At 36.4% G+C, this 23,795-nt stretch overlaps 1 protein-coding gene across 5 annotated transcripts in view; it reads left to right on the top strand.

The window, feature by feature from the left end:
* ADAMTSL1 (ADAMTS like 1) overlaps positions 1 to 23,795 on the top strand; it is a 956,812-nt gene that overhangs the window by 704,913 nt on the left and 228,104 nt on the right. For all 5 annotated transcript variants that reach the window (XM_077966031.1, XM_077966030.1, XM_028835141.2 and 2 more), the window contains 3 exons: positions 1,441 to 1,598; positions 13,805 to 13,916; positions 18,130 to 18,268. In XM_077966031.1, the coding sequence (XP_077822157.1) occupies positions 1,441 to 1,598; positions 13,805 to 13,916; positions 18,130 to 18,268 (409 nt within the window). The remainder of the gene's footprint in view (positions 1 to 1,440; positions 1,599 to 13,804; positions 13,917 to 18,129; positions 18,269 to 23,795) is intronic.

The raw sequence follows: 23,795 nt of genomic DNA, 5'->3' as shown, positions 1-23,795 counted from the left end.
AGGCAATCTAGTCTGCCCCCTTGGCTCATCTTTAATTAGATGTACCTTGAGAAGGACAGCTGTAAGCCTCTTGATAAAATGGAATCAGAAGCTCAGATCAGGCCTAAAACTGCAAGATTTTTCTAAAACTAAGTTAATTGATGTCCTAGAAATATTTCTACAAGTGCCTGTGAGGCAGTTTGAGAAACGAAGGCTAGAGGAAGGAGATTTAGTGCAGTTGCTTTCCCCTATGACAACAACTGTGATTTCCTCCCTCCAATATTCCCTTGATGTGCCCTATATTCTTCAGTGGGATCCCCTCTGTTCTGAGGAAAGGGAGTGAAGTCTTGTCTACTCTAGAAGAAGGGCTCCACAGACTTCATCTGAGAGTCCCTGGGCATTTAACTGAAGACCAAGATTTTCCAGCTGTTGATATTCCTTGCAGTAGAGAACTACAAGTAGACCACCTCTACAATAATGTAATACAAGTATCTAGGTACTTGAGTGCCCCCAGAGATCTTAAAATTGTTTTAACCCAGAGCCCCACCCAAGCATTCCCATTTTTCTGCTGAAGAATCTTTGCCAAAACCAAACGTTCTTGTCAAGTTTTGGAAACCATTAGCCTTAGTCCATCCATCTTTCTTCATGCAACACAACAGACAGTTGTTCTAAATCACCCCTCAGTGACATGAGAACTTAGTCTTCTCTGAATCACACATCATAATTGCCATCATCCCCAGCGTGCTCTGATTTTCTACAACAAAACATGCTTCATAGGCTTTGTCATTGGCCAAATCTGGATTTGAATGCTCCAGAAATAAAGGGGCTTTTTTTCTATCTTAAGCACTTATGAAATATCTTATATTTGCATAAAGCTAAGTATCAAAATGAATTTTAAAAAGAGAATACTGAAAATGGTAGCTCCTGTTCTTATGTGACTATTGTTTCTTCATTTTGAGCAATAGCATCAGTGCAGTAAGTAACCAGAAAGTATAAATAAACACAGGTTAATGCACTAATATAAAGTCATACAGGTACTGAGGCAACTCAGAGATACACCCTGGATCTTGTAGAGCAAAAAGAAAACTGGAGGGTATCCTAGGCTGAGGGCCATCAAGATTGAAGTCAAAAAGAGACTATGAGAATTGGTTTACTCAAAAGAATAGGGTTGCAGTAAAGTAGGGTGCCCAAATAATGTCATCTGGAGAGTCAAAGATTTTTTTGACAGGAACCCTTGAATGCCTGGCTAATGACTTTTAAAATAATTTCAATTGCAGCATAAATTCCTATGTGACTCATCAGTGCCTATATATTTTGTTGATATCACAGTTTCAATTTGTCGGTCATATAAAGAATGATGTGTCTCCCTTACCTAGCTCTAAACATTGTTGCATGAAATGTGCTTGCCTGTGGTTGCCCTAGGAACATCTTTCTCTCATCTTTATGTGTTTGATTATGTAGATCTGGAAACCAAAACCCTCCAGGGGGCTAAAGGTGAAAACAGTCTCAGCTCCACAGGAACTTTTCTTGTGGACAATTCTAGTGTGGACTTCCAGAAATTTCCAGACAAAGAGATACTGAGAATGGCTGGACCACTCACAGCAGATTTCATTGTCAAGGTGAGCCCAATTTAGATACCTCCTTTTCAAGCCACATCCAAACTGATGTTACTTATAATTTCCTGAGCAGAGAGAGACTTTAGGTTCTGACATATGTTTGGAAAGCCTGTTTGTCACCCAGGAAATGTTTAATCTGAGGGTGTTGAGCTAGCTTCATCCTGGACTTTATGAGAACATATGGTATTTTAAGATCATAGGAAATCTTTATTATATAATTAATATAATCTTTATAATTAATAAAATAACCCCACATAAGAAGCCGGTGTATCATAAGTTGGTGGCTATAGATTGTTTTTAAAATAGTTTGGATACAGTCATTGACTTATATAGGCTATCCTCAGTAAAAGAGAAAAACCGATTATCCACAGACTTGGTCAACTCATCATGCTTCCAATGGCAAGTTCTGTTTTCTTTTGCACTGGCAAGAAAACTAAGTTGTTTCCTTCTATCAGAGCTTCCCTACTCTTCAAGGTAATATAAAACACATTGCTGGAAGCTACATGCACATTCTGCTGGAAAAAATGTACACACTAGAAGAACATTTGGGAATCACAATAAAATAAAACATATTTTTTCCTTCAGTAGGTCAGGAGGACCTGAAGGATTTCAGCTGTAAAGCTGTAAAACTTGTAATGTGTCCAGGACTCCATAAATTTTTCATCATGGGACCTGGAGCCAGAGGACATTTGATTTAAGCTAAAGCTTGATGACCCCATGGCAGCTGGAAGTAAGAATGCGTATAGAAAAATACAATAGGCAGTAAGGTTGGAGGGAGAAAGGTTCCAGAATACTGTCCTCCGTCTCCATCTGCATGGTAGTTCTCTTTAATCCAGTCCAGACGCCAGCCACATGAACGTGAGCAAGAAGCTACAAGCCATCAGAGGTAGCTCACAATAGAAATGATGCTGTAGGTAGTTAAATGATTTCCGTTAAGCAAGAAAATCCAGTAAAGAAGTGAAAGATGTCTTTATTCTTTGAAGCCCTTGGAGTACCATTAAATAGACCATGTATACTATAGTAATTTCCCTAGTGGCCTTGTGAGAGTTAATACACATACTGAAATTATGTAACTGGATTCAAGCAATATTACTTACATTGGAACAGCTCACAGCATTGTCAAATGTGTTACATCTATCCAGTTGCCTTCTGCACCTCACCACTTGGATAACCCATAGGCACAACAAGCCCAACATGCCTAAGTTTAACTTGAGCCCCAGATACCTGCTTTAACATCTTTATTTTTTTAATCTTACAAATTAAGACACTGTCTACCCAGGCAAGTGAGAAACCTTTGATTCACCCTGATTTTCCCTTCTATGTGCCGTCGGTCAGGCTTCAGCCAAACTGTCTCTCAGCATTGTTTTTTCTCCTCCATCCTTGCTGCCACTGTGTTAGCACAGGCCTTTACTTTTTGTCATCTGAGCTAGTACCATGGACCCTGAGCTAATTTCCCAGCCTCTGATTTCATTGCCTATGTTACCTTCAGAGTGCATTTCCTAAAACCCCTTCCCTAATTCTTCATAACCCTTCACCTTCACTCATTGCCTCTAGGTTAGAAGACAAATCCATAGCACAGCATCTGTTACTCTCGTTTAGCTGGATTGTGCCTACCTTTCCAACCTCACCTTGGACTTTTCCCCTTCTGTTTCAGCCCTGAATGATGGGCAGGTCCCCTAGCACCTTACACTCTTATAACCCATTACCTTTGCAGGATGCTGTGCCCTCTACCTGGAATGCTCTTATCGTGTCTTCTTCCATTCTCTTCACTACCTCTTACTTCTTCTTCAAGATCTCCTCCTTCTAGGAGTATTCTTTGACTCTACCCCAAATTTCTGCCTGTATCTCCCCACCTCTGTGTTCCTTGAGGGAAGAAACTGAATTGTATTTGTCTTCATATCTCCATGAGAAGAACCCAATAAGCACTAACAAGTGCTGGATGAATAAAGAATTTTTGCCACACAACAATTGTTTAAATAGAGCAGATGCTGACATCTCTGTTATACCCACAAGGAAACTTAGCTTCAGGAAATTTGAGTGACTTGCCTGAGTTCACACTGATGGGAAGCCAGCACTGAAAATCACATCTCTTTACTTCTGGTCCAGAACGCTTTCAATAGTTTGTGTTGCTTCTAAGAGTATATATCTTTTTCTTCAGTGTTTCATTAGAAAACACTGGGAATCAAATAAATGTAAAGTTATTCTAAGATAGATTATGTCATTCTTAAATTAATTTACTTAAACTTTAAAATGAGCCAGATAATTGAAGTATATAGAGAAAAAAAGAAGAAAATTATCTTTTTTTCTAGTACTTCATAATGAAACAATTTTCTCTTCCCTAATTTTCATCAGAGAAATAGCTGAAAATAAGATATTACTATTGATTATTATTTTTCATGATTTAAGTATTACAATTATATATATATCATATGAATTAAGCTTTCAGTAGCATTCAAAGTATAGTCTCTTTTGCATTATGTATATAACACACGTATATAGTTGATTAATCAAATCCTCTTTATAGATTTAAATGGCCATTTACTCAAGTCTCAAACCAATCTCACCTTGATAAGCATCATTAGAAACACTGAAATCCATCTTCACAATAAGCAAAATAGCATCATCCTTGAGATGAGATCATTACCCTGGCGATCTGATGGTATGAAGTCAGGTGATTCAGAAAGTGGAATAAACCAAACATAGAGCAGAAAGCCATCAGTGTGGTGCTTACACAGAGGCCATGTGTATCTGGTTCTTCACAGAGAGCTGTCCAATGGCTATGTGAAGATTTTTTTTTTTAAAGGCATGGAAGGATTTTATTTTTGAGATGTGGACATGTCTCTTCAAACAGTCTAGTTGAAACAAGTTCTCTTTTATTTTTTATTAATTAATTTTTAATTGACAAAAACTATATATTCATCATATACAACATGTTTTCAAATATGTATACTTTGTGGAACAGCTGAACTGAGCTAATTAATATATGTATTACTTCACATATTTATCAATTTTTTTATTATACTTTAAGTTCTAGGGTACATGTGCACAATGTGCAGGTTTGTTACATATATATACATGTGCCATGTTGGTGTGCTGCACCCATTAACTCATCATTTACATTAGGTATATCTCCTAATGCTATCCCTCCCTGCTCCCCCAACCCCATGACAGGCCCCAGTGTGTGATGTTCCCCTTCCTGTGTCCAAGTGATCACATTGTTCAATTCCCACCTATGAGTGAGAACATGCAGTGTTTGGTTTTCTGTTCTTGTGATAATTTGCTGAGAATGATGGTTTCCAGCTGCATCCATGTCCCTACAAAGGACAGAAACTCATCCTTTTTTATGGCTGCATAGTATTCCATGGTGTATATGTACCACATTTTCTTAATCCAGTCTGTCATTGATGGACATTTGCGTTGGTTCCAAGTCTTTGCTATTGTGAATAGTGCCACAATAAACATATGTGTGCATGTATCTTTATAGCAGCATGATTTATAATCCTTTGGGTATATACCCAGTAATGTGCTGAGAACACTTAAAATCTATCTCTTGGCAATTTTCACAAATACAATACATTGTTATTAACTGCAGCCACCATGTTGTAGATAGATCTCTTGAACTTATTCCTCCTAACTGAAATTTCGTATCTTTTGACCAACATTTCCCCCACAATTCACTTCTACCCCAACCTCCTGGCAGCCAACATTCCACTCTGTGTTTCTATTGGGTCAATTGTTTTAGATTGGACATAGAAATATTATTCATATCACACAGTATTTGTCTTTCTGGGCCTAGCTTATTTCATTTAACATAATGTTCTCCAGGTTCACCCATATTGTCAAAATGACAGGATTTTCTTCTTTTTTTAAGGCTGAATAGTATTCCATTGTGCATATATACTATGTTTTGTTTATCTGTCTGTTGATGAACATCTAGGATGATTTCACATCTTGGCTCTTGTGACTAGTGCTGCAGTGAACATGAGAGTGTAGATATCTCTTCAACATACTGATTTCATTTCCTTTGAATATATACCCAGGAGTGAGATTGCTGGATCATATAGTAGTTCTATTTTTCAAATGTTTTAAAGAAATCTTTATACTGCTTTCTACAATGGCTGAATCAATTTACATTCCCACCTATAGTATTCAAGGGTTCCCTTTTCTCTACATCCATGCCAACACCCATCTTTTGTCTTTTTGATAATGGCAATTCTGTTAGGTGTAAGGTGATATCATAGTACTGAATGCCTTTTCCTGATGATTAATGATGTTGAGTATTTTAAAATATGCTTGTTGGCCATTTGTATGTCTTCTTTTGAGAAAAAATCTATTCAGATCCTTTGTTCATTTTTCAGTCAGATTGTTTTCTTGCTATTGAGTTGTTTGAGTTTCTTGTATATTTTGGATATTAACCCCTTATCAGATGTGTGATTTGCACATTTTTTTTTCCATTCTGTAGGTTGCCTCTTCACTCTGTTGATTGTTTCCTTCGCCTTGCAGAAGCTTTTTCTATTTTTGCTTTTGTTGCCTGTACTTTGAGGTCATATTCCAAAAATTGCCCAGACTAATTGAAGATGGTCAGTATGTTTTCTTCTAGTAGTTTTATAGTTTCAGGTCTTACATTTAAGTCTTTAATCCATTTTAAGTTGATTTTTGTGTATAGTGTGAGATACAGGTCTGATTTCATTCTTCCACATATGGAAGTTTTTCCAAACACTACTGTCCTTTTCTCAGCAACTTTGTCAGGAAATTAATTGACCTTAAATTTGTGGAGTAATGTCTGGGCTGTCTTCTGTTTAATTGGTCTATGTGTTTGTTTTTAGACTGGTACCATGGTGTTTTGATTACTATAGCTTTTCAGTAGATTTTGAAATCAGGTTGTATGATGCCTTTAGCTTTTTTCCTTTTTGTTCTAGATTACTTTGGCTATTTGGGGTATTTTGTGGTTCCATTTTAATTTTAGGGTTTTTTTTCTATTTCTGTGAAAAATGTTATTAGAATTTTCATGGAGATTGCATTAAATCTGTAGATAGTGTTGGGTAGTATGGACATTTAACAATATTAATTCTTTCAATTCATGAACACAGGATATATTTCCATTACTTTGTGTTTTCTTCAATTTTTTCATCAATGTTTTATAGTTTTCAGTGTCTTTCACTTTCTTGATTAAATTTACTCCTAAATATTGGGGGTTTTTGATAGCTATTATAAATGGGATTGTTTCCTTAATTTCTTTTTTGAATGGTTTGTTATTAGTGTATAGAAATGCTATTGATGTTTATATGTTGATTTTTTTATCCTGCAACTTTACTGAATTTATTGATTAGTTCTAACAGTTCTTTGGTGGATGCATTATATATTAATTTAAGCACCACATTGCTTTTTGAAAAAGATATACAGGAATCAGAATGGCCACTTGTCAGTATCTCCATGAAATTTTCTTGCCAAAATACCATTTTTGTTTCTTTAAAAGGAAAAGACTTTTTTGTGCAAAAGGAAGATTTTCTGACAGTGAGCAATTGTTATATATTGCCCTTGGTTCCAAAACAACGTTTTGGAATATCCTTCTCTTGCCACCTTTAAAACTAGACTGAATTCTCATCTTGCTTCCTAGAGGAGCATTTCTTCTAAAAATTTTAAACTTGTTTCGTTGGCTCTACATACATTTTGACAATGGCAGTTTAGTGTGGTAGAATAGATAATCTGATGCTTACTGGGTGTGTGACCTCAAGAATATTGCTTTGCCTCCTCGAAACTGTTTACTCCTTTATGAAATGGTAATAAAATACTCCTCACTCCTGAAGGAGCCCTTGTGGGGGATTAAATGAGATAATGTGTATAAAAGTGGATAGATCCAAATTACTTACTTTCCATCTTTTTGAAACACTTTAACTTTCAGTCAAACAAATCACTATACTCTATCTAAACAACAGCAGGAAGCTGCTTTGCTGAAGATCGTGAGAGGCTGATGCATTTACCAGTGATATACCCAGGAACAATTTGGCAGATGTAGCCATTAAGATAAATGGCTATGAGAGCAGACTGGCGGTGACATCTGTCAGTACATTAATTATTAGAGGTGATCTGGCCATCATCTGGATAACTGGCTGGCTTAGTATCCCCTGCCTCCCTTACTATGCCATGTGCATCTTTTCTGAAGCTGCAGACCCAAGGAAAGAGAATGACTTTCCCAGGTAGAAGAGTCCTTCTCAGTCATAGGTCCATTCTTCATTAGAACCTCCAACTCAGCTCTACCTGTAAAAGCAGCTAAGATATTTTGGTACATATTCTGGTTTTGCCCATTTGAAAGATCTCTGCAGAAAGCCAGATTAGACAGAGAAGAAGGTCATTGATAAGTATCTAAGCTACAAAAGTAGCAGAAACACACAGCAGAAGAGAAAGCAATAGCATACTCAGACCTAAGAGCACTAACTCATAATTCATGCACTGAAAACAAGAGAACACTTATTTCCTGCAGAGGACAATTTTAAAAAGATATTGCATTTCTATAGTTGGAAAATTTGGTTAGGAAGATTGGCTTCATTCCAATTGTTACCAAAATAGCATCTTTGAGAATTCTAAGGGAACAGAAACTTTGTGATTTTTACTTGTATCAGTTAGAGTATTAGGCAAAGATGATGCCTTCATATTTTGTTCTAGACAGCCTTGAACATAACCTTGCGTACAATTCAGGATACAAAACTTGTTTTTATTATAAGAGGAAACAATACAAGGAGTCTGGAGAGAAATCCCATGTGCAAAATAATGGGAATTTACTTTATTAAGTAAGTTTATAAAATTATATGTATAATTTTATATATATAATTATATAAAATATATATAATTATAAAATATATATAATTGTCTCTCTATATAGACAGTTTGAAATAATGATACATACCATTGAATACTAAAGAAAAAAAGACACATAGTGAAAGCTATAGATATGCCCTACAAGCTAATATGCTTAAGAAAGCCTTTGTGGTGGGTGGATCACTTGAAGTCAGGAGTTCAAGACCAGCCTGGCCAAAATGGTGAAACCCCATCTCTACTAAAAATACAAGAATTGGCTGGGTGTGGTGGCAGGCACCTGTGATCCCAGCTACTCAGGAGGCTGAGGCAGGAGAATCGCTTGAATCCAGGAGGCAGAGGTTGCAGAGATTGCACCATTGCACTCCAGCTTGGGTGACAAGAGCAAAACTCCATCTCAAAAAAAAAAAAAAAAACCAGAAAGAAAGAAAGCCTTTATGATACTTGGGCAGCCTGTAAATCTTGGGTAGGATTGAAATATAGTTAGTCCTCTACTTACAATAACCAACAACAAATTTTTGACTTTATTTTGGTGCCACTGCAATATACATTCAGTAGAAAATGCATTTCAAGTACCCATACAACCATTCTGTTTTTCACTTTTAGCACAGTACTTAATAAATTATATGAAATATTCAACACTTTATTAGAAAACATGCTTTGTGTTGGATGATTTTGCCCAACTGTAGCCCAGCATAGGTGTTCTGAGCACATTTAAGGTAGATGTGGGGAAGCTGGGATATTTGGTAAGCGAGGTGTATTAAATGCATTTTCTACTTATAATATTTTCAACTTACGATGGGTTTATTGGCATATAACCCCATTGTAAGTTGAGGAGCATCTGTAACCAATTCTTTTATCCACTGGAGGCTGAGCATTGGCCAATATTTAATCCCAGATTGGTTTCGCTCTGACACCCAGCCTGTTTCTAGACAGTCTCCCCATTTCCATCAACCCATGCTTATAGAAGGGAAAACCATTGTCCTAAGCCATGTGTTCTTGAGAGGGAAAGTTTAAGTCAACTGTAGGAAAGAAAAGAAGTGAATAGTAAGTACTGGTTCATTTTCCTACCCAACTTTTACGGGTAGTGACTCCGCCAATAAATATGCCCCTTTTGCTGATAGATGCCAAGCGTTTCAAACTGAGCTAATCAGAATATATTGCATTTCTTGGCAGATTTCACACATTGTTTTGCCAATCACACAGCTAGGTTTAGGATGCAGAGACAGAGAACTGGTTCCTCATCTTTCTTTCACTCTTGAGAGCTGCAGATCCCTGCCCAATCCTGCCTCGCTCCCCACCACCACAGTACTAAGCTCAGTTCTGGTCATTGGTTTCCTGTCCTCGTCCTCCATCTGACCACTGGGACAGTCCTTCAAGTAGGCTGCAGTCTGCTTTGCCACTCAGTGTCTCCTTCCTGACAAATCTTTGCCACCCTCTTTGTTCTTTAGACAGCGTTATACCTGTTGTTTCCAGAGAAGCATCTCTGATCTACTGCCCTACTCAAGGGTTGGGGGCAGCATTAATCACAACTCTGAGCTAGGTAGGTTGGGCACAGTGGCTCATGCCTGGAATCCCAGCACTTTTGGGAGCTGAGGCAGGAGGACTGCTTAAGCTCAGGAGTTTGAGACTAGCCTGGGCAACTTAGTGAGAGATCCCATTTCTATGAAAAAGAAAAAAAAAAAAGAAAAACTCTGAGCTAGGGGTCTATGGGCTGAACTGCACTATTTTCCAATATGGAGGTCTGGAGTTCTAGAAAAACTAGAAAACTCTATAAGAAGTATAGAGGTAAAATTGGGTACTAATATTTTTTAAATCATTTTTAATCTACTAATGCCTAATCTTAGCATTTCCAACTGTTAAAATTATCAGGTATTTCAAACAGCAAGACGACTGAATCTGTTTCATTCCCATAGTAAGTAGCATTTTGGCAAACCCTCTTCACTATACTATCCTGCCTAAAAAGACAGCCTTCCAAGGAGGGTAGAAAGTGCTCTTGGGGTTGGGTGTGGTGGCTCACGCCTGTAATCCCAACACTTTGGGAGGCCGAGGCAGGTGAATCACCTGAGATCAGGAGTTCGAGACCTGCCTTGCCAACATGGCAAAACTTCGTCTCTACTAAAAATACAAAAAATTAGCTGGGTGTGGTGGTGGACACCTGTAATCCCAGCTACTCGGGAGGTTGAAGCAGGAGAATCACTTGAACCTGGGAGGTGGAGGTTGCAGTGAGCCAAGATCCTGCCACTTCACTCCACCCTGGGTGACAGAGTGAGACTCCATCTCAAAACAAAGTGCTCTTGGATAAACATTGTTTTGTAATAATACTGTTTCTTTTTATGAAACAGTATAATCTGATGATCAAGTGATCAGTAACATCTTCAAGGAAACTGGCAGATATATATAAAAAGATAATGACTCATTAAGTAATTTATCACATATAATAGTTTGAAATTCCAAAAGTACCTGAAAGGTATATAATTCAATTGTTTGTTCATTAATGCATTTGTTTATTCAGCCATTATTTGGATACCTACTATGTGCCAGACATTGTAGATGACACTGAAAAGTGATGAGCAGGATAAATGTACCTGCCTCCATGGAGTTTATAGAATATGAAGGAGAAAGATGATAAGATAACAATTATTTCAAAATGTGGTATTTATAGATATATAACTACTATAAGAAAGATTTTATTATTGCTGCATATCTTTTCAAGCCCATACAAAAGCATTTTAAAATAGTCTTAACAGCAGTTCCTGAGGATACAGTATCACTGTCAACTACCAGAACAACCCAAAATTGAGTCTGGTAGACTGACACATTTAATAAACAGATGTACCAGTTTTTCATGTTATCCTCTCCCTAGCAGGCATACTGATGTATATTCACTGTTTCCAAGCTTTCCAAAGTCATGACATCCCTGTTGCTCTGAGAGCAGTGTGACCAAGTCACATAACACTGTGGATCCCAGCTCAGAGGTACACAGTAGTGGCTCACTTGTGGGTTCCTCTTGCCTCCCTGTCCTCATGAGAGCAGCAACTGAAGAGCTAAGCCAGGTTGGGGGGACCCCTGATTGCCAGTCCCCTTACTGGCCCATCTGAGGCAACAGTTTCTACATCAGTGAGAGAAAGAAACTTAGGGAATATCCCAAAGCTCACAAATTGCCTTTTCCCAATGAAAAAGGAAAAGGTGCTTTCACAGTGCTTTATCTGGAAAAGCCTTTGTGTGCTTAATGATGTTTTCATGTGCTTATGATATCTCCTTGACTCCTTGGATTTTACATGGAATTAAAGCTCAACCATAACCCCCCATACACATTTCTATGGTCTTCCAGCTCTGTCATGACAGTGCAGTCAATCACTATGGAAAAGTTTTTGTCTTGTCTTTTCATGTTAGTGTGAGAAATCATTGTGTTGAATTAGAAACACTGTGATTATAGGAAGAAGAGTTTGGTTTGAGTACTCTTTTTTATTAACATAAGGAGGTCAAAATTACATATACCAGATGTGTTTAGCTCCCTAAACCAAATGTGTCAAACTGAAGCTTTCTAGAACAGAGTTTCTCCAAGTATTATGATGTTATATCCTCCTCACTTTGGCTGTAGGAAGCTAAGATTTTTTCCCTTACTTCCCAGGACTCAGGTTGGCATTCCAAAAAGAACACCTGCAAAAACAAACAGAAAAAACAAAAAACAAAGCAAACAAACAAAAAACTCATCTCTTTGAATCTAAACAAACGTTCTGGTCTTTTATTTTTTCATGAATCTTATGTTTAAATGAAAGGTTTTTTCTAATAGCTTTCCAGTGTGATAACCACACATCCGAAGAGAGCTAGAGACTTTTGTAAGCTTAAAAAAAATTTTTTAAAAAGAACTTTCCAAGGAGTATGATTAATACTACACCCCTAAGCAAGAAATTAGGTACCCTTGTATCTGACACATAGAAATGGGAAATAGGAATCTATAGGCAGTGCTCTTTTTTTGTGAAAGACACTGTATTGCTTCAGCTGTTTTTGTTTTAAAGTAGGGAGTGGTATCACTGTTTATTCTAATTGGAAAATACGTGAATGCTCTACAGGTCAAAATCCCAGGATAATATGAGACATTCTGTAGGGTTTCTCTCTTCCTTCTTTCCACCTCTCTCAGACTTTCTGGGAAACTTTTGCATATTCCCATCTAAACTCCAAAAACTGATATAGACTTTAGCATCCATCAATTTTTCTTGGCCCTGTTTCTTCAATATTCTTATTTTCCCCCTGCATTCTAGATGTTTAATCTACTTGTTAAATTAAGTAGCACAGAAATAGGACTGTCCGTAAAATAATCTGAAGGCCAAATCCATCAATGTGTCCTACATTACGGGCAATTAAGAAAATGGTAAGACTTAAAAACACTTAAAAAAGACTTGGGGCAGGTGATTCAGTTGGACTGTGATACTTCTCTAATTGTTGCAATGTAGAGTAAGAGGTAATCCTCTCAATTGTCCTTGGAACCTCCTTATAGTAAGTAGTCCAAACCTTGTCCAACAGTCTAAATGTTGTATCATTCTGTCTTCATGAAATTGTTGACGTAAGGTACTTTTTCCTTCTCTTCAGTCTGAGTATGTTTTCTCAACCTTGTACTCTTAAGAACCATTAAGGACTTGTCTCACATACTCACATACCCCCTTTAAAAAAAAAAAAAAAAAAGAAGTTGTAATTTCCATTAAGCACCAGTTTTATGTAAAAGTAAATAAATTGTTTTTAAGTAAATAATTGTTTTTATAACATAAATTTGTGTTTTTCAGTTTTATTCTTAAACCATCAACATTTGAGTTACCTAGTTCTCTAGGCATGGGCCCAGAAATTTGCATTTTAGCCAGCATCTAGTTGGTAACTTTGCACACTCAAATATGTGAATCGCTAAATTGACAAGAAGCCCAGTATGTGTCTCTGAATTGGCAGTGTTACTTAATTCTTCAACTCTTCTTTTTTCTTAACCAAAACCAGTATATTTTCTGCAGTATATAATTTTCTTAGAACAAATTGTCTATTTCTGAATCTACATTTTAAAATCCACATAATTTTATCTATTATACCAAAGACGTTGGAAATAAAGGACAGAAAAGGAATACCAGCTTGGATTAAGATGATAGTGAAATCATAAATTGAGATATTGCTCTCCCTTGTTCTGTGGCAACAGAACTGAGAAGATAATGATAGTGAAAGCTCATGCAAGGACCATTCACTGGTGAAACGGTAGGATCAGTGATACTGCCATTGCCATTTCTCCCCCGATGCAGTCCCTTAGACAGCCTAAAACCATCGACACTACCATATACTCTTGTTCAAAGCTGCAAGGGACCAGAAAGCACCGCACTGTCACGTTACTTCTTTTACTTTCCTGTTGACTCCTGCAGATTCGTAACTCGGGCTCCAGTGACAGTACAGTCCAGTTCATCTTCTATCAACCCATCATCCACCGATGGAGGGAGACGGATTTCTTTCCTTGTTCGGCGACCTGTGGAGGAGGTAATGGTGTTCACTTAGTCTAGAAACTGTTAGCTTCCGTGAGGAAATACGTGGGTATTATAAGAGTAGAGTTACTTCAGCGTGGAAGAAATTTTATACTGTGGTGGACCAGATCCTTTCTTAGCAGAGTGGAATCTCGAGGCCCTCCTGTAAGGCAGATACCTCCGCCAAGATGCCAAAGACATTTTCTGCCTGTAAAGGAGTCCCACTCGAGGAAACAGTCTTTTTTTTTTTTTTTTTTTTTTTTTTTTTTGAGACGGAGTCTCGCTCTGTCGCCCAGGCTGGAGTGCAGTGGCCAGATCTCAGCTCACTGCAAGCTCCGCCTCTCGGGTTCACGCCATTCTCCTGCCTCAGCCTCCCGAGTAGCTGGGACTACAGGCGCCCACCACCTCGCCTAGCTAATTTTTTGTATTTTTGGTAGAGACGGGGTTTCACCATGTTAGCCAGGATGGTCTCGATCTGCTGACCTCGTGATCCGTCCGCCTCGGCCTCCCAAAGTGCTGGGATTACAGGCGTGAGCCACCGCACCCAACCAAGGAAACAATCTTTACTTCTCACCTTGATTTTGTAGAAGGTCACAGCTAGAAATATTCTGATTTGGCAGCAGTTTGGTCCTGAAACAGGCGGGTCCATTCACTTACATGTAAACTACTCATGTAATTGAAGTAAAGTCATCTATTCAGCTATCAATTAAAGAGTGTTTATCAGGCTTACTTAATTAGAGAAAATAGTTTGCTACCGGGAAAAAAAAAAAAAAAAAACCTCTGCATTTTAGACTTAGGCTCAGTTATTTTTCAACTCCACCCCATCATCCATGCAGTAAAAGAAATGCCATTTGCTTTATTTATTCATTAAAATGCATCTCTCCTGAAAAGTCACAAAATAAACTCCCGTCTCTCTCCATCATATTTGTAACACGAACACATTTCGTGTTACTAGAAGAGGCGTTTGTGTTACCACAGAAGGTTATTTTTCCTCATTTTCTGCTCATCATAATTATAGTGTTTACATAATAATTGCATTGAATTATTTCCCAATAATTTATTTAGACATTTCCCTACAGCAAATCATTTAGTTCCTTTAACTTTTATGCTTTGATAAGGCAATGAATAACTTAATACCTAAGTATTTTTCTCCTTTCAAATTATTTTCTTGGTGTAAATACTCAGGACTGAGATTATTAGATCAAGGAATTTCAGAATTTTTATGGCTATTGGCACACATTATCAAATTCTTTCAAGAAGGATAACAATCAGTGTGTGAATATTTTAGATTCATTGCCAACTGAGTCAGTATTTGTGGATTATCGTTTTTCTAAGTTTTTCTAATGTAATGGATATAAAATTGTATGTCTGTTCCTTTGAAAATCAGCACATCAAATAAATTCTAGGTCTAGTTTCATAGAAACCAGTTAATTGGCTGACTTTAGCTAATCCACAGAAGTATCACTAGATTAATTTGACAAGATATAAAAGGATAGTACCTCAAAATGGAGATAAATGATTACCTATAAATTTTTGGATAACATTGTATGATGTAATTCATCGTTACCTATGTTTTTCTATGTACACAATGTGAACAAACCACTGAAAAATGTGGTTCTATGGAGCAAAGTTGGATTTTAGCTTGAAAGAAGTCAGTAGAAGTGCCATGAAGTACTTTTACTCAGTTGATAAAAAAAGGTCAATTCAACATGTTAAGCATTTCGATAGAATGAGTGTTTGTACTTGTTCCATCTGTCAGGAATAGAAAATCATTTAGCTGGCCAGGCGCAGTGGATCATGCCTGTAATCCCAGCACTTTGGGAAGCCAAGGCAGAAGGATGGCTTGAGGCCATGAGTTCAAGACCAGCCTGGCCAACATGGTGAAATCCCGTCTCTACTAAAAATACAAAAATTAGCTGGTGTGGTGGTGCGAGCCTGTAATCCCAGCTACTTGGGAGGTTGAGGCATGAGAATCACTTGAAACCAGGAGGCAGAGGTTGTAGTGAGCCAAGATCATGCCACTGCACTCTAGCCTGGATGACAGAGCAAGACTCTATCTCAAAAATAAAAAAGAAAATTGCTTTGTTTTAAAGAAGAAAATTGCTTTGTTTAAAAATGAACTGTCAATTACTTTGATGTTCCATGGGACTACATTATTTTGATATATTTACTAATGACTAGCATAGGAAATAGTTTCAAGGAAAGAATCTAAGGTTTTTTTTTCTTTTGTAAAAATGAAAACCATGCTTTGTGAGAAATAGCACTTCAATTATATGCACACATACAGCTGCTATTAGAGTATGATGTCAGCAACCTTGATAATAGTTCACTACATAATAAAAACATTATTCACATATATCTTACTTCTTTGGGCCTCATTTTCCTCACATCCAAATGAAGAAGTAGAACTATCAGTGGTTTTCAGATGTTTCTGGGTATCAAAACTTGCTTCAAAGGAAACCTTAATTATGAAGCCAGGATAAAAGGAAGACTGTTCTGAGTGAAGGTGTGAGGGATGTGGAGACCAGCCGTCCTTCCACTTTATTTTGAAATTTACTGAAGTTTCCAGCTTGAAAATTACTGAAGAAATGATCTCTAAGTTGTCTTCTCTGTTTCTGGTTCCAGATTCAACTGGTTGGTTATTTTGCTTAGTGTAAAAATTGCTACTCCAAATACCATATGAAACTTTAGAAAACATTATTTTCTGAAGATTTTAGTCAGTTCCTTCATTTTTGCTCTAACCCTTCATTTTATCCATGCTATAATAGCTTCAAAGCAACAGGTTTAGGCTGACAAATTTTGATTTTGAAAAATAATCATCTCAGATTAATAACTTACTCTATTGTTCCTGTATTTTACTATGTGATAAATTCTGTCCCTGTGTAGAAATTATCTGGAAAATTATAAAATGATTAGCCTGTTATAAAATTAGATGCTTTTTGAGTACAATGTGATTGAAAAGTAAAAGTACATTTACTTACTTAAAATGTCATTTTGCTACTTGATTTTTTTATAAAACAAATATTAGATGGAAAAAGTGTTCTTATCCATTGCTTTCATTACTTTTCATGCTTTTCATCTTTATAGTCAAATTTTAAAAGGCCTTTTTTTAGGGTCTTTAATGAACAATTAATTTTTGTGGGTGGTCTGAGAACACAGCCTTAAGCCAGGAAATCTGGCTCATAAACCTCCTTCTGATTTCCTAAAATCTTTTGCAAGTCCCTTAATGATTTAAATCTTGCTTCCTAATATATATTTAGCAATAACAGCGCTCAACCCACCTGCTAGGGATAATATATTTGGCAGATTAATTAGGGTAAGAATGATATAAACAGTCTAATTTTTAAAAATTCTCTATGTACATTTATTTTTCACCCCAAGAATCTAAGTCTTGATTACCACCCTACCAGAAATCCACAGGACAATAAAAAGGCAGGTAGGAAAGATAAAACATATGAAGAGAATTAACTATTAGTCAACAATACTTTTTTTTAAGAGAGGCTTCTTCAAACAATGACAATTTGTGGGTGGAGGCTAAGAAATATTCACTAGAGATTTTTTAAAGAGAATGACAGAAGATTTTGAATATAACAAAAATGGAACAGTAACAGGGAGGTATTTTTATTAATTCTGCAGGGAAACAGGATTTGTGATGTCCACTGTTGGAATCTCAGTGGTCCATTTACTCAACCCACTCAGGTTGAATTTAAGCAAAAGTAATGTTCCCAGGCAGCTGGTGGGACCTGATCCTGTGCTGGCCCCTCATGTGCAAGGGGAGCAATGTGGGATTTATTTTGTTTATTTATTTGGGAGTTTATTCTCCCTAGTGCCCCAGTTACTAAGGAGGCAATTTAGCATTCTTGTATAAGATGGTTGGTAAATACTGATGATCTTTTTTGGATATAGAATTCTGCATTATATTTTTAGATCATATAAAAGAAATAACAAGAACAGTTCTTACCACAGTCTTATTATCTGGCTGGGCCCTTAAGTAGTTCAAGCCTAATTATATAATGTAATTATTAAGATTTGAGTGGATTACTTGAGAAAAGCACAGTACTTGAGGTCTGCAAAAATTAATGAGCCTTCCAATTATGTGTCTTTTTTTCCTGGAAATGACTAAGGCATTGGGGAATAATTTCCATTGATATGAGCTGGCCAAAATGCATAAAGAAATATATTGCATTGGCATGTACATTTAAACTTGCCTGGATGGTTTGATACTACAGGTTATCAGCTGACATCGGCTGAGTGCTATGATCTGAGGAGCAACCGCGTGGTTGCTGACCAATACTGTCACTATTATCCAGAGAACATCAAACCCAAACCCAAGCTTCAGGAGTGCAACTTGGATCCTTGTCCAGCCAGGTCAGTCAAATTTGCTAGTTCATTTGTCATAAATATAACTCAAGTTCCAAATAGGTTTCTTAAATTAAAATGAAATATTTTCATTGAAAATAAAATGAAATGAAACATAAATAGCGTTGCTGTCCAGTGTCCATTACTAATCATGTATTAGTACCCATGCTTCCTGCTCTTGCTGCTATGCGAGGCCATCTCAGAGTCTACAGACTTTCCTTTTATAAAGCAGCAGGTGACATGCTCTTCAGAGTCATTTTCTCTTCTGATTTCCTTTCCTTCTGGTTCCTTGTTTCCTTCCTTAAGAAGGTCCAGGCCAATGGACCATTCAACGTTCTTAACCCATGTGATGACACAATGTTCTCAGGATTTTTTCCATTTTATCTCTGTTCCCAATCAGGGACATGATCAGAGCAGACCATATTTCAGGGCTACAGCTGATTCCTTCTAGTCTGTCCACACTGATTATATAGAGTCAAAACCAGCCTTAGAACAGTTCTGCTGCCTTTGAACATACTCAGTCTTTGCTAAAGAGAAAACAGAACTTATTCCCAGTAGTCAGATTCTTAAAAGGTCTTTTAAATTAGAAGCTTTAAGCAGGCACTTGACACTTTCACACATGATTATTTGCTTTTTGGAATCCACAGTTAGCCCTCAGATTATTTGCAGGGTCAAGAATCTGCCTGATGAATGAAATATCTCAGGTGATGAGTAGTCATGGAAGTGCAGGTCAAGAATCTTTTCATGGGTGTAACATTTGCCTTTGCAGTGACGACACTTGCTGGTGATTCTCTTTAGTATAGCGTCGCTTACTCATCCTCAGCTTATGAGAGAGAATATAAGAAAAGCCTTCCCCTACAAAAGCAATCAGGAATACCAAAAAACAAAGATTCATTTTCAAACTCCTTGGATTTTTGAGAAACATCCCAGTGTTATTTTTTAAAATCATAGTATACTAATGATGTATGCACAAAAAGAAAGCTTCAACTCGTTAAAATATGACTTGGGCAATGTTGATGCAAGTCATTCTATTTTGAGGTTACAAGCAATGCAATTTTAGTTTTTGTTTTCTGCTGTTAATTTCTTAAGGTGTATGTTCCTGTACTCTTCTATCTTTACATTTATGAATGCTAAGTTCTGCATGTGATATGAAATTGCTCTTATTAATTAATTCACAGGAACCATATTCCCTACCTCATAAAAGTGAACTCAGAATAACAGGTTTTCATTAAAGGAACAAAAAGAATAGATATTTTATAACTGTAAAATTTAGGTGAAGTTTAATTTAGCATCATATTACATCAGAAAATTATATATTAAAAATTGGATACAATATAAAAACTGAATAAGGTGTTGAAATTGTGCTTGGATTTCTTTATTTTGGAAATCTTAAGGGTTTGAAATTTTTTAGCCAAGATAGTTATAACCCATGCAATTTGATTTCATTTTAAAATTATTCTACTTATACATTTTTTATGTATAACTGTAATAGGAAGAAGACCAGTGTGTGAAAGGCACAGTTATCCTAATTCAGACAGGTCGAGTCAGCCCTAGAGAGACCTTGAAAGTCTTTTACACATTTCCATGAAAATTTGTACGTATATTTCTAGGAGAAATGACAGTTTCACTTCCCACAACTTCATAAAGCTTTTTTCCACCAGGAAAAAAAAAAAAGTCAATTAAGAGATGGCCATGGAAGAGAGTTATGTGAAATAAAAGCATTTTGTTAACAATTTGAAAGAAATGTTTATAATAATGTTTACTCAGTCTTTCTCGCCTCTGATTTTTACCCACTCTTGTCTGTTGGAGAAACTTTTTGGCCTATTTCTTATTACCCAAAGCAAAAGGCCATTCTACAATGGAAGAAGTCTGCCTGTGCAATTTCTACCTTTTCTATGTCCTGTGTTATTTTAAAACATTTAATACAGCACATGAATAAGTGTTGGGACAGGTGGCTATTTAAAAAAGAAAGACACAAAGAAAGATAAGTGAGAAAAGGAAAAAGAAAAAATAGGCAAATGTCCGGAAGCTGCTTTTTTTGTTGAAAAAGTAATTAGACAAAGCTGAGAAAATGAAGACTTAGCAGTAAAAAGGTCTAAGGGACAGCTGCTTCAGAAAATATAAGTATGCTACTCTGAGGTTAAGATACTTCAGAAATTGCCGTGAAATTCATTGAACTCTTTTGCATACCTGTAATCGAAGCAACACTTCTGAATTCTAAGAGAAAATGCAAAGTGATGGTCTAAGCAAAGTAGATAGAAGAGACTCCATAAAACAGATCTGCTCTTCCATCAGCCATTGCAGAATCAAACCCTCAGGAAACTGTTTTTTCACTCAGATTTAATGGTCTAATAGTAAAATCAAGAGCGAACAATGACATTCCACCAACACTTTTGTGTCCAAATTTAGAAATTCCCAAAAGGGAAAACCAATATTCTTGGTATAAAATCACATATTTTTAATTTCAAAAGAAATTTATTATATCTAGCCACTGAGATATTTATTCATTTTTCCTGAATCACACTAGGATTTTTACCTATTATAGTATTTAAAAGTAGAATCACTTGTAGTAAGAAAAGAGAAGGAAAAAAATTTTTAAATTTTAAAAAATTGAAAAGCAAAGTCCCAGTTAGATAGCCAACTTTATTCCATATCAAGGCTTGCAAGTGTCATTGACAGCCAAAACCACATCAAACAATTAAGTCTACAACCTTATATTTATTATTTTACCCTTCTGGGCTTCCATTTTCTCACCCACAAAATGGGAAGAGAGGGTCATTTGTTGTCAAATTAGTGGTTTTCAAACTGTGCCCACAGAGCCTGTTGTTCCACAGTTTTTTAAATTAAATTTTGTTTTATATATTTTAAAGTTTTTTAAAATAATAATTCACAAAAAAATATATTCAAATATGTTAAACTAATTTTAACTGATTCACACTAAGTTAAATTATAAAAATTATAACAATTTTAAGTGTTGTACTACCAAAGTAAATGCTTTTGCCCTCATGATTGAGTTCCTTGGTTATGTCTAGTTGAAAAAATAACTACCCTAAGATTGCAAGGTAAGCTGTAAAAACAGTTTTCATTACCAAACACTCTCTGTGATAATAAGAATTTTCTTATTACTACATATCTAAAACCAAAACAAAGAAGAAATAAACTAGACATGGCCACCGGTAGCCACAATACCTGATACCTGCTTTTTGTGTTTACCAAAATAGCTTCCCTATTCTCATTATTTTGCTTTATAATAGGTAAACAATTTGTTTTCTTATTCTTGACTTGTATTCTAGTTGAAAATGCTATGTTATTAATAGTTATATGTATTAAGAGCATTTTCTCTTAGTCTGTCATTTATCTTTTCATTTTCTTCTTTTAAAAAGTAAAAGTTGTAAATTTTGTTTTGATAAGTAAAAGTTTTAAATTTAAAAAAAATAATAATAATAGGTAAACATTATACGTTTGAACTAATCAACTAAAATCATAAATATCATCCGCGTTGGGTCTATATATGTTGGTCTTTTACACAATATAAAGCCTCCCAATGACCAGGATGTTTCTAGTCACTGCATGTAATTGTATCCATGCTCCCTTCCAACTTCAAACTCAATGACTATAAATATCAGTCATTATTTTAGTTTTAGGAAGTTTACAACAGCCTCCTAAATACATGAACAAATTCTAGGAATTGTCTGAAATCAACAGAGAACGCAACCAGTGGCATGGAGGGGTCTCAGGAATATCTCACTCCACACATCTGTCTATTTTTTGGTTCTCATTCTGTTTTCCTTTTGTTCCCACCATCTTTTTTCTTTACTTTCCCATCTCATGTTTTGTTCCTCCTTCTTACACTCACTGACAACATCCACTGGCTTCCATGGTGGTGGATTAGTTCATCTACTAGTTCTTGAGACTGGAGAGATTGTTGACATCTCGCCTATACTCTTCAAAATAATTTTTATGTTTTTATGGCTTTTTTGCTGATTCTAAGTGCTAACTTAGAAATGTTGATAAGTTAAAAGACTATAATGAAAACAATGAACTCACTAATAATCCCCAATGCCCGCAGAGAACCTCTCTTAATGCTTTTGCTGTATTTCTTTCCAGTCTTGTCTATAGCTCATAACATAATTGAGATCATACTTTATACAGTAGATACTTGGCATAGAATAACTTGGCATTCTTGGTTTTCATTCTTCTAAAAGCAAGCCTGAATATCCATGACACATAGTAACTCAACATTGTGCTGAGGTAGGAATTTAAGTCCACTGGACTATAAGACCAACAGTTGAGCCTTGCTGGCTGCCCAGCAGTTTCATCCCAAGAAGGCTTTGTTGCTCTCTGCTGGTGTCATTTACACAGTCATTTTTCTGAAGTGATAAAACACTTTGTTTCCTGGCCAAAAGTTGTCTCAAACAGGGAGCCAAAATTTAATCCTTACAAGGGAAGTGAAGAGAAAGTCAAGTATAAAGATTTAATGACTTTTAGCTAAAATTAATAAGGTTTTTCATTAGTGACTCAGAGCTATGACCTCACTAAGCCCATCATATGCTCTGTACACAGTGTATTACATGTTCTACTGGTAGTCCCAATGGGCATTCCCAGAAGTCCAGAGACATACCCCACCTGCATGTGAGGGATCTAGCACATGTTTATTTTCTGCTTCATACATTTAACACTATGTTCTGTGTGCTTTCCCATGTGACTAAGACATTTAGGATCTAGTCAAATGTAAAATCCTCTCTTGTGCCTACCACGGTATAATCAAAGCTTCTGTCTTACACTGGGGGAAGTTTTTTTGGAATTTGTGCAATGATTTGTGGCATTTTTACCTCTTGGGTGAAAGGTCAGGTCCATCATGTGGCTAGAAAGCCTCAAAGTATAAGCCCTGTGGTTTAGCAACAACTAAAAAGGGATAGCATGAATTCAGCTAATAAGCACCTTGACGTTTTCAAAGCAGCTTTAGATGTAAAACATACAACATTTAGCCTTACATATCTTAGTCTGTGAGACAGTGAGACAGTTAAGGCTGTCTGGAGGAATTTGTGCAAGTTACTCTTTGTGAGACAATAAGAGAACCACCTTTGCAGATTTTTTTTTTTTTTTTTTGGGGCACAGACCTTTAGTTTTCCCTCCAAGGCAGTAATGAAGGGGGCTTAAATTGGCAAGAGGTGGACAAGTGAAAAAAGCTCTCACTCATCACACTATCATGGCCACAATTATTAGCAAACAAATCTGTTTCTAGCTGAAACTGCATCCAGATTCCCCCTTCCCCCAAGGAATTCAGAGCAACAGTCCTAAGCAAATGCCCAAACTTGTATACACCAAGCGGCAATTCTTGGCAAGTTCAAGTGAACTTTTATTTTTTTTTTTTGTCCAGCTCCATTTAGTTTCACAGTAAATTGCATCAATTATCTCTGGCCAGGAACCAAAAAAAAAGTCTCAATTAAACTCCAATGCAACTATAAAGAAATACTCTGCATTAGAACAAGTGATATATGTAGTAGGCATGTAAAATCGTGATTCTCACACTAAC

The sequence above is a fragment of the Macaca mulatta genome, chromosome 15 (assembly GCF_049350105.2).
Source record: "Macaca mulatta isolate MMU2019108-1 chromosome 15, T2T-MMU8v2.0, whole genome shotgun sequence".
Classification (NCBI taxonomy): Eukaryota; Metazoa; Chordata; class Mammalia; order Primates; family Cercopithecidae; genus Macaca; species Macaca mulatta.
The sequence above is the reverse complement of the archived record's forward strand: the minus strand, read 5'-3'. Positions and strand labels throughout refer to the sequence as shown.